Below are 11819 nucleotides of genomic sequence, written 5' to 3'. Positions count from 1 at the left end.
GTGAGGTGATATCTCATTGTGGTCTTGATTTGCATTTCCCTGATAATTAGCGATGTTATGCATCTTTTCATGTGCTTGTTTGGTCATCTTTATGTCTTCTTTGGAAAAATGTCTATTCAGGTCTTCTGCTCATTTTTTAATCAGGTTGTTTGTTTTTTTGATGTTGAGTTGTATGAGCTGTTTATGCTCTTGGGTATATATCTGAAGGAAGAGAAAACACTAATTTGAAAAGATACATGCACCCCAGTGTTCACAGCAGCATTATTTACAATAGCCAAGATAGGGAAGCAACTTAAGGTCCATCAACAGACGAAGGGATAAAGAAGATGTGGTACATCTATACAATGGAATATTAGTCATAAAAAAGAATGAAATTTTGCCATTTGCCACAATGCAGATAGACCTGGAGGGTACTATGCTTAGTGAAATAAGTCAGATAGAGAAAGGCAAATACTGTATGTTTTCACTTACATGTAGAATCTAAAAAATTAAATAAATAAATGAATATAACAAAACAGAAACAGACTCACGGATATAGAAAACAAACTAGTGGTTACCACTGAGGACAGGGATGAGGTGAGGGGCAAGATGGGGTAGAGGATTAAGAGGTACAAACCATTATGAATAAAATAAATAAGATATAAGGATGTATTGTACAACACAGAGAATACAGCCGGTACCTTATAACAACTTTAAATGGAGTTTAATCTATAAAAAAAAATTGAATCATTATATTATACACCTGAAACTAATATTATATTGTAAATCAACTATACTTTAATAAAAATAAAAAGCAGTGATGTGAATTTTCCTTTTTTTTATAGAGGTTCTTTATAATGTCCACAACAGAAACTTCAGCTATTTTCCAAAGAACTGAAACTAAACTTAATTCAGTGGTTTTTTTTTTCTCCTAAACAGGTCTCTTTGTAGACTCCAACTATCAAAGAGAATATGTCACATTTGAAGAAAAAAATTAACAGGTAAAATTAATTGGTATATTTAACTAAATAGTTCATCCAACATGACACATTTGTACAAGAATCATTCATGTAACAATAAATTATATCAAAACAGAGAATATCCTTAATTATTCCTCATATGAATTTAAGAAACACTTTGGGTATATATATTAGGTACTGGGCTAAGAGTGCTAATCCCCTATAAGATAGGTATTAATATTCCCATTATGCAAATGAAGAACAGAAGTTCAGGGAAGTTTAAAAATTTGCCCAGAGCACAGAAGCTAGGAATTAATTAGCAAGGCGAAAATTTGAACCCAGGTCTCACTGCAATTCCTACCCATTTCCCTGTTTTACCTCATATAGGTATTAGGAAAGCCCCAAAGTATTGTACAGCGCTGCCAAAGGACCAACCAAGACATTTAAAACAGGTGTGGCAGCTGTGAATACTGGAAAAACTTTAGCTGTCTGTAAACACAATCAGAAATTTTCATGTTCAGTCAGTTAACAGAGTTATCCCCACTTCACTATGTAAGTTAAAATCTGTTTGCCATAAACAAATAGACCCCCTTAAGGATATTAAGGATTTTCTGACCTTTCCCATTAGGAAAAAAAAAAAAAAAGCTTGTGCTAGGGTTGTGTGGTATGGAGGAAAGAAGACAGCCTTTGGAGACAGACAGAAATGGTTCTAGATTCTCTTCTGACACTTACTAGCTATGCAGGTGCATGACACATCCTAAGACTCAGTTTCCTCATCTATAAAACAGATAATAATATCTTCTTCACTGAGTTATGGTGAGGATTAAATGAATAAAGTGCTGACAAATAACAGATGTTTAAATATTATTTCTTTTCACCATAGTGTCTTTCACTTAAATACCTTAGAATTAATAAATAAGAAGATATGTATATATCTGGTCAATACGTAGTACTAAATAAAAAGTAAATCTATCATAGGACAACCCTTCTTTCTAGAATATATATGTACATTAAGCTCAAATATTCCTTTATGTATGATTTACTATGTGACTCTGTCCTTTTTATTAGGGATCATTTATCATAAGGTCTATAGTTCTTCAAAACATATATTTCTCCTGAAGTGTTTTAGTCACTATGAAACATATTTATCCTCTTGCACCTTCAATCTGTTTAATTAGGTTACTTTTGTATTATCATCACTACAACTGCATACATATTAAGGACAACCACTAAGACAATTTTGAAAATAACTACTTCAGGAACTTTGCAGTGCACTTTTATCCCAGTAAAATGCAAAAAGGAAAATGTTCAAATAGGAGAATATGTAATATTACATAGAGCTCAGGGTGAAGAACCTGGAAAAAAGTACTTGAACTTTCATCTCTCATTTGCCCATTCTTTAGATAAAATACTTGCTCCCTTTTGGACTTGGAAAATGTAAACAAGTATCCATATAAGGGTTAAAAGTCGTTTAACTTTCAAAGTGTGCCTAAATGCAGCCAGTTCAGACTTGTTTGTGATAAAAGTACATGTGTTGTCACAAGGTTCTTCTAACGTTTCAACTCTATTCTTGAATTGCTATCTTGTAAAACAAAAATGTTCTGGTAGCAAAGATTACTCTGAATGGTGGATCAAGAGAAGAAAAAGGAGACATTATAAAAGGAGAAGCAATGTTTAAATGAACTAATAAAGAGTTTCATGTAAGTGTCATTTGGGGAGAAAAAGGTAAAACTCAGTGGTCTTTTGTCTTGGCTGAAAGAAATATCAGATAAATTTACTTCTCAATCACAATAAAATTAGACTCTGTAATTTGTATACCTTTGTCACTGTTTTTAAAGTTTTTAATTACTATGTCAACAGCCTTAATGCAAACATGACATTAATATAACCCTCTGAACTTGGGGGAAAAATATACATTGATTGATCAATCAACATATATAGACAGATAATGATATAATCTTGGTGAACATACCAAATGATGATATAAGAAGGTATTTTTGAAAATTTCATTAAAAAATTGTATGGAAGTATACACTAAACTGTTCACAGTGGGCACTGAGGATTTGGGGAGTGGGGTAGGAAGAGGGGACTTAAACAACTTAAAATTCTGTGCTTTTTTTTTTTTAAATAGGAGCACATTATGTTTATACTTCAAACTTTGAGTGGTTTTTAATTAAATTGTCATTATCCTTTAACCCAACTGTATAAACAACACATGGAATAAGGAACTATGGGGCAAAATTCTCACTGACATCAATATGGCAAGTAATAAATGCATAGGTTATTTGATCTTAAATGATCTCCAATAAAAGATGCCTAATCGCCTGTTTTTCACCATAAATGTTTGCTGAGTTCTCTCTTGTTCTCTGTACTCCCACTTTTGTATATATACCTCCTTTTATCTACACTTTTTCAAATACCATTTTCTTGCTCACAAACTATCCTCTTAGAGAAAAACTTTAAAAAATGGCAGCCCATGGGTGGCCTATAGGTAGACCACAGATGTATTTGGTTTGGCTAGAAAAATGTTTTCAGCATTTTAAAATTAGTTGCCAGTTTTGTGTGATGCCAATTTTGTCACACAAAATTCCAGATTCCCAGCTTCTCTTGAAAGATAAAAGATATGACAAGATAGACCCACATTCCGAGTTGCTTAGCTGTTCCTTTGGCCTGGGTGTGTGCTCTCCAGCTCGCATACCCTGTGACCTCCCCAACAGCACGTCCAGGGATTTGGCTCACCTCTTGCATTGTTTTTTTGTCTTATGGTGAACAGGAAAATTATTTCTTACTTATACCCTTCTTTTTCTTTTATTTTTTTAAGTTGGGGGGTGGGCAATGAAAGAAACATCAAGGAAGCCAGATGTTTCAAGGGAAAATAAAATGGGAGAAGGCATATTTCCTTATGGAAATGAATACAGCTTTAGGGCTTCCCTGGTAGCACAGTGGTTAAGAATGCACCTGCCAATGCAGGGGACACGGGTTCGAGCCCCGGTCCGGGAAGATCCCACATGCCGCGGAGCAACTAAGCCCGTGAGCCACAACCACTGAGCCTGCACTCTAGAGCCCGCGAGCCACAACTGCTGAGCCTGCATGCCACAATTACTGAAGCCCACGTGGCTAGAGCCCGTGCTCCGCAACAAGAGAAGCCACCTTAATGAGAGGCCTGTGCACCGCAACGAAGAGTAGGCCCCGCTCGCTGCAACTAAAAAGAAAGCTCACATGCAGCAACGAAGACCCAACACAGCCAAAAAATTAATTAATTAATTAATTATTTTAAAAAATGAATACAGCTTTTCCTGTGCAGACAAAGGATGTCTATGTGGAAAGAATCAACTTTAATAACCACAAAAAACCTGCACAGGAATAGAGAAGAACACGAAAAAATGTAATAATTTGTTTTTAAGTGGGAAAAAATAAGTGATACTTTTGTGAAATGCAATTACACATTAAATGAAAGACTGTTTTCCTACCTCTATTCACTTCACTCATTTGTTTTACCTAATGACCCTGTAGGTATTTGAGTTTGTTTCCCCATTTAGAAACACACCCAGACAGAGGCACATCATCTACCCAGCCCTACGATGCCCTGGGGCAGTACACAGCAAAGGCTGTCCAGTCCCGCAGTGATTTTCCCCCATCTCCCTCCTCTTCCTGCTCTGAACCGCACTTTGCAAAGATAAGGGGAGCGCCTGTAAAAATTTCTATTAACTCCATTTTCCTTCCTTCCACACAGGGCCTCTCTCAGTAGCCCCCCAGTTTGGCAAAACATCCACATTAAGAGATGAGACCTTCCTTTGCTAAGATGGTTCTACTCATTTTACAAGGTCACAGGCATTCAATTATAGCTGCAAACACTCAGGGCAGATCTCCAACCCTAGCTCGACCCCTGCGGGAGGAAGCGGATGACCTGTTCAAAACAGCAGCCAGACCTAACAGAGGCATCTACTGTCTGCTCAAAAGTCAACAGCAGATCAGTAGCTACAGGGTGATGCCAAAAGTTCTCAAGCTCCCACATTTGGGGGGAAAGAAAAGGAGCCTCCGATCAACCGTGTTTGAGTCAAATCTGCATCCCCAAGACCAATCAGTTTGGGACAAAGATCAAGTGTTCAGCAAACATTTGCTGAAAGCAGAATGTGGCTCTACACTCTCTGGCCAATCATGAGGAACCTATCTTTAACTCCCTGTCATTAGTTAGATCCAACTTCTAGTAATACAACTTATAGCCCACAAAGTGCTTCTACAAGAATTATCTCACTTGACTCAATCAGGGAAGTTGGGAGGTAGGTAGGGTTGGTTTTATAATATCATCTCTAATTTACAGAAGAGAAAACAACTCAAGAGAGCTTAAAGTGACTTCTTCAAAGTCAAAGAATGAGTCCTGGGCCTCGTGTTTACTATACTTTTATCCAAGCCACCATAAACTAGACATATAAGCAGGGAGACAAATCTAAAACTGTGAATTATTATGAAACTGTAGGCCTTTAGAGAGAAACAGATGTTACCCAAAACAGATGTTCTGTAACAAAAGCAATATTAAACAAATGGGGAATGCAATTAAGGAAAAAGAAATCAAGATTTTTTTTAATGTTTTTATACAGAAATATTTTACAAAGATTTTACAACATAGCAAATCATTATGTCATACTATAGAAAGGAGAAAAAGATTAAACCTCAAGGATAAAGAAAGTGCTCAGAGCAACATATTGCAGTCTCCATGAAAGTGCATGAACAGTTAAGGCAAAGTACCCCATTGGTACTGGCATGTTGCAAAATGACTTGTAAAACAGTTTTTACTTGTAAAATAGATATATAAAAGGGTTTTTTTTTTCCTCCATTTTTCTCAAAGATGTTTGAAAGGGATACATTTATGAACAGTCTTGCTCTACATCTAGGTAAAAACAACTCCTGGGTACAAAACAGTAAAAGTAAAAATGCTCTACCAAGCATGTTAAAAGTAAATCAAATGATTTATAAAACAAAACCTTTCCAAGTTTGGGCTTGCTTTCTACATTTAACTTGCCAGGCTGAAGGCTAATTCCCTCATATTCCACAACAGAGATCATTAAGGATAGCAACGTGAGTTAAATCCAGAACTTGCCCTTCGTGTGACTTTTAACTTCTAGTTTCTATGGCCGAACCACTGGCGTGTTTGAAGTCCTCATGCATTCACTGTGTTATAAATCTACTCTACAGCTTTGCTTCTATCTTCAGCTTACACAATAGCCATTTTATGAAGTGTTACATATGCTTAATACAATATTTTGTCCTAGCTGATAAGAAAAATACAAAGGTGGTCTCTAAAGTTAAACCATAAACCCTATTAGAGAATTCTAGTTAGGTATTTCATTTTTCCAGAGATAAATCCCTTAACATCAATAGGATCAATAAGGATAATACTGGTTATCAAATTTTAATCTTCAAACTTGGAAGAGAATTTGTTTTTATAATATAACTGAGAATAAGATTTTTTTTTAAAGTAAATTAGCTAGACTTGAACAAGAGTGTTAGGGAAAACTGACATACCTGAATTCTAGTACAGATAATAAAAATCTGCCAAAGAATAACTTAATTCACATGACTAATCACTCTTTTATGTAAAATTTTACCTACTCATGAGAAATAGGGAAAATCAGTGTTACTATTTTAGTCTCCATATTTAAACTGAGTTTTTTCTTTCTCTATTTTTTTTCCACCCTTAAATATAAGGGAAATTAACCAGCTCATTTCTGCTGGCTCAAGTTTCCTAACTAGCTTTTAGCCCTCAAGGTATAGCTGTGGTAAAACCAGAGAGAGACACCAAGCCATTTATTGGAATTCTGAAGTACAAAATAGGCACACGTGCTCTACATAACCTAGTAACAGGGATAGCAACAGTTAAACTGTCTACACATCTGATGTATTAGTTTGATTTGCATCTGTAACTTCTTTATCACTACGACCACAGACAAAAAGTTGGGAGCCCAGAGTTTTCTGGGCAAATCGGAAATACATGATGTGGCCCATTGCCACAAAGGAGACTGAAATCAATACGAGCAAGCCAAAAGCTTCAGGATTTGGAGCCAGGATGACCATGATGAAATGCAGAAGATCAAGAAGATAGTTCATGGAGTTCTGTACACCATTTATAATGCCTCTCTCAGATTCGACTACATTTTCTTGCAGCAACTGTGTCACAGTTAAGTCAAAGGACCAAAGACCTATAATAAAAGATAGTTTTTAGAAACTTAATTTTAACTTATAGCTGTACATTTCAGATTTACAGATTAAAAATCTGTTGGCATGTGCAAAATACATACTTAACCCTATTACCTTAAAGTCACCATATGTATATTTATCATAGCCTAGCCTTAGAGAATTATTTTTCATTAATAAACACTGAGTTATTAGTAGCTTCAAGAAATTGTTTTTACAGCCACAAGACAAAAATAAGTCTAATCTACAAACTTCTTAATTCTGTTTTTCTGTGATTATTCATACTGTGAAAGCAAAACTCTGAAATCAGAGACATAATAAATCCTATTAAAATTACTAGTATTTTTAAAGTTTAAAATGAGTAGACCTAATATATTGTTATCGTTAAAGTGTAAGGAAACTTTAAACCATTAATACATTTACTGTTTGGGCTCTAAAGCCCCTACAATAAAGCTGTCTTGCTCAAATATTAATGTCTTTGATAAATTAATGAACTGCTTTGTATCACAGGATAAATATGGTTTCATTTCAAGAACGATTTCAGGCAGAGATAATGCATCAGTACTCTATTAATGATTACTTAAATTTTACTTTGTAAGAGGTCTTTACATTATGTTTCCTTCCAGAGCTATAAAATCCATTTGTTTGGCAAAGTATACAATAAACAAATGTCAGCTAGAGAAGACCTTTGAAGGATTTTTTTTCCTAACTACTGTCTTTTTTTTTTTTTTTAATTTAAACCCCAAACACTTTTTTTTACCTTGGCCCATTGAAATATTTGTTAAATTACAGTCCTTTTGGTAAAGTTATAGCAATATAAAGACTCTAAATTACTAAAAGTATAATTATTATTGATAATATCTTTTGAAAAATTAAGTAAACTACATTAAAAGAGTAAGATATCCATTTAGTAAAAGTTTTCAAGGCCTAACCATGTTTTAAGAAGGTGTATACACACACACACACACAAACACACACACACACACACACAAATATAGATTTTTTTAAACTATAAAATAAAAATTTCATAAATGACTGGATTATACATAAGGATAAATAGTAGATCTTGCTTAAATTAACATTCAGGGAATATTTTAGACCATTTACTGTTGAATTATCTGAAACCACACTGCAAAAAGACACTTTAGTTCATTAATTTGTAAAAGAGATTTCTTACCAATTCTAGCAGCAATGACGCCTGCAAACAGCAGACTGACAGAGATTATAGGCACAGATTTAGGACTCATCTCTGGGACAATATTAGAAGGATCAGATCCGTTTGACATGTGCATATCAGTTGTAGAGAAGATTTCAGATATTTTTGTAGGTGTAATTGAAAGTGGTTCTGTTTGAATGAACCTAGAACGGATATCTTCAAAAGGAGAAACAGACAAGTCCAAGGGGCTTCCAGGCATGAACACGGAGATCACACACAAGATCAAACAGGAAAGCTGTGCAAATCCTGAGATCAGACCAGTCCGAACCAGGCCACATTTTTGACGTAGCCATGTAAAAGCCACAGTTCCCATTATTCCAGTTACGGCTGATGCTCCCATCAAAATACTGAGGATGGACCCGCTCAGCCCCTGAGTGTAGGCGTACCCTGTAGTGATGCAATCAAAGCCCAGGACAGTCATATAGAGGAAAGCAAGACCCATGCCCGCCAGAAACACCGGCTGGTTGTAATAGGAGACCCATCCATCTCGGAAGGTGCGGAAGGGCTCAGCCATCTGGGAGGCACAGCTTAGCTCTTGCTCATGTTCAAGTTCATGGATGTCAGGGTCTTTCTCACCCATTAGATGAGTTCCCTCCAGGGATTTTGGCTCAGTTTCTGTTAATAAAAGACATTATTTGAGGGAGGGGACATGGGGGAAAAAGCCAACTATCTTAGTATTTTTTCTTCTCCCCTCTCCCTCACCCATGGAGGGTATCACCCTTGGATACCCTTGGCTACTACAATATAAAATGTATTTTCTTTTACTCATCTAAGAATTCCAGCCGAGGAACAATCTCCAAGTATTTATGTTAAAGAAACAAAATACTATTGATACCTCTCCCCTCCTCTCTTCCCCTCTCTCTCAGAAATTATAATCCCACCAAAGTAAACAGCAGGAAAACAGATCAGGTAACATATAATAATTGTCTGGGGAAACACAGAATCTTATTTTCTGGGGCCCTTTTAAGATTACATTTGTTCAGAAGACCAACTTCCTCTTCTCTTCTTGAAAAATGCCCACCTCATGTCCTCACTCCCTTCCACTGTCTTACAAATGGCGTGTTAACTCCCTTCTTTATAGACTCCTAGGAATTCTCTTGTTCTCTTTCTCCCACTGTTCTTCCCATTCCTATGGCTCAATTTTGCCCAGCCCTCCCTCAATGAATTGCCCCTCTGTGTCTGCTGTTCCTGTTAAGGAAAAGGGTCAAGGGTCCCATTCCAACTCCCTGAGGTTCAACCCAGAGTTGCTCCTCGGACCCTCAAGAGCCTGGGTTCTGACTTACTACCACATTGATATATTTAACCTCATGCAGGCCTTCAGTGGCAACTAAACCTGATATAAATTCAAAATTATTTTGGCCTTAACCAATATTTAAGGTCTGAAAATAAGAATAAAGGGATTAAACATTTTGTTGAGTTTACCTTTGTATACATTCAGCTGTTTCAACTCAGTTTCCTCTTTAGGAGCAGCTTTCACAGCTAGAGCAGGGGTTTTCTGATAAACTTTCCAGAGCAGAAAGTACTCCACACACATGGATACCAAATTCCATCCCGAAATGAAACCACAGCCAATGACTGGGGAGCCAAATGTCATAATCTGGCCTACAGCCATGGGGGCCAAGATGTTGGTTAACTGGTCAATCCTTCGTATTGTAGCATTCATATCTACAGAGGTAGGCAAAAGGGGCAGATAAGTGGGCAAATCTATCAAAGAGAGACTGCCCACTTACATAATACAACTCATAAACTAAGAGTGTAGACTCCTAAGATGTAAACTTCTAAAAGCATTCTGCAAGCAAACCATTTTGTTAGAAAATCATTTGTTGTTTGGATCAAGTCATATTAAATTTGCCTCAAAAATCATGATTCCCTTGGGATTATATAAATGAGCCTGACATCAGCTTTTAAAAAATGAATTCGATGGTAATTCTACATTCATTTATTTCAACAAGCATTTATTAAATGCCTATTATGAGCTAGGCACCATTCTGGCACCATAACAAAAAATTAAGAATATCCTTCCCTGTCTTCATGAAGTTTACACTCCCCAGGGAAAACAAAAATAATAAATCAACAAGCATGTAAATATAGAGCATGTCAGATGTTCACGAAATACTGTAGTGAAAAATAAAGCAGAATAAAAGGGCATAGAGAGTTCTCAGGGGAAGGGGGAAATTTCAGTTTTATATATGGCAAGGTCAGGGAAGAACTCACTAAGAAAAAGAGAGCATCACAGCAGAGGCGTGAAGCAGCAGGAGGCAAAAGAGTGAGTCATCCGGATATCAGGGAAAAGACAATTCCAGACCAAGGGAAGTGCAAAAGTCTTGGGGCAGGAGGAGTTTGCCCAGAGGAACAGCGAGGAGGCCAGTAGGGCTGGAGCAGAGTGAGGAAGGGAGAGGATAGGAAGAGATGCAGTCAGAGAGGAGAGAAGATTGGCCCAATCATGTAAGGTCTTAGTCTATTACTCAAACTTCAGTTTTTATACCGAATGACTCAGGAAGCCTTTGGAAGTTAAGGTACAGAGAGGTGGTATCACGGGACATATTTTTAAAGGTTTATTTTGGCTGCTGTGATGAGAAAACAGTGTAAAGTAAGTGTGTGTGTGTGGGGGGGGGTAGACAAGTGCAGAGGCAGGGAGACAGGCGGGAGATGACGTGGCATGGAGCAGGACAGTAGCAATGGAAGTGGAGAGGTAGATACTGGATGTACTTTAAAGTAGAATCAAGAAGGCTTGAAAACAGATTAGATATGCTATGTGACAGAAAGAGAGGAATTAAAGTTTTTACCCTGAGCAACTATTGGAAGGACAGAGTTTCCACTTACTGAGAAAGACAAGACTTCAGAAGAATCAGGTTTTGGACAAAAGAATAAGCATCTGGTTCTAGAGATGTTGATACATCTCTAGAGGCCCTGTCAAGCAGACAGTCATATAGGTCTGGGGTCTAGGGAAGAAGCATGTGCCAGATTTGGGAGTCATCGGCAGCTTGAGTTTTGAAGCAATGACACTGGATGAGATCACCAGGGGAGTGAGGGTTGATGAGAAGAGACAAGGTCTGAGGACTGAGTCCTGGGCATGCCAATGTTCAGAGGTCAGGAAGATGAGGAGGAATCAGCAAAAGAGGAGAAAAAACAGGAGAGCAGGGTGTCCTAGAAGCCAAGAGGTAACAGTGTTTCAAAGAGAGGGGAATAATCAACTGGCAAGTGATGCTGGTAAGTCAACAAAGATGAGCACTGACAATCAGCTCTAGATAGGTCACATGGAAGGTACTGAGGACCTCAAACAGAATAGTTCTGGTGGAGCAGTAAGGGCAAATGCCTGATTGAAGCTGGTTTAAGAGATTGGTGCCAACTCCAGGGGACACCATTTCTATTATATTTTAAGTGAGTGGCACCCCCTGGATTCACAATGTGAATGTTGCCCCCCTGGCATTATGGAAAGCAAGGCCCTGACCAAGCAAAGAAATTGGAAAGAG

At 37.2% G+C, this 11819-nt stretch overlaps 1 protein-coding gene across 1 annotated transcript in view; it reads right to left on the bottom strand.

Moving 5' to 3' along the window:
* Positions 1 to 5501: 5501 nt before the first annotated feature.
* SLC40A1 (solute carrier family 40 member 1) overlaps positions 5502 to 11819 on the bottom strand; it is a 25717-nt gene continuing 19399 nt past the window's right edge. Inside the window, exons 6-8 of the mRNA XM_007464979.1 lie at positions 9769 to 10011; positions 8308 to 8961; positions 5502 to 7135 (exon numbers count right to left, since the gene is read on the bottom strand). Of these exons, the coding sequence (XP_007465041.1) occupies positions 6822 to 7135; positions 8308 to 8961; positions 9769 to 10011 (1211 nt within the window). The 3' untranslated portion in view covers positions 5502 to 6821. The remainder of the gene's footprint in view (positions 7136 to 8307; positions 8962 to 9768; positions 10012 to 11819) is intronic.

The sequence above is a fragment of the Lipotes vexillifer genome, unplaced genomic scaffold (assembly GCF_000442215.2).
Source record: "Lipotes vexillifer unplaced genomic scaffold, Lipotes_vexillifer_v1.1 scaffold903, whole genome shotgun sequence".
Classification (NCBI taxonomy): Eukaryota; Metazoa; Chordata; class Mammalia; order Artiodactyla; family Lipotidae; genus Lipotes; species Lipotes vexillifer.
This window is presented reverse-complemented; position numbering and strand designations above follow the sequence as displayed.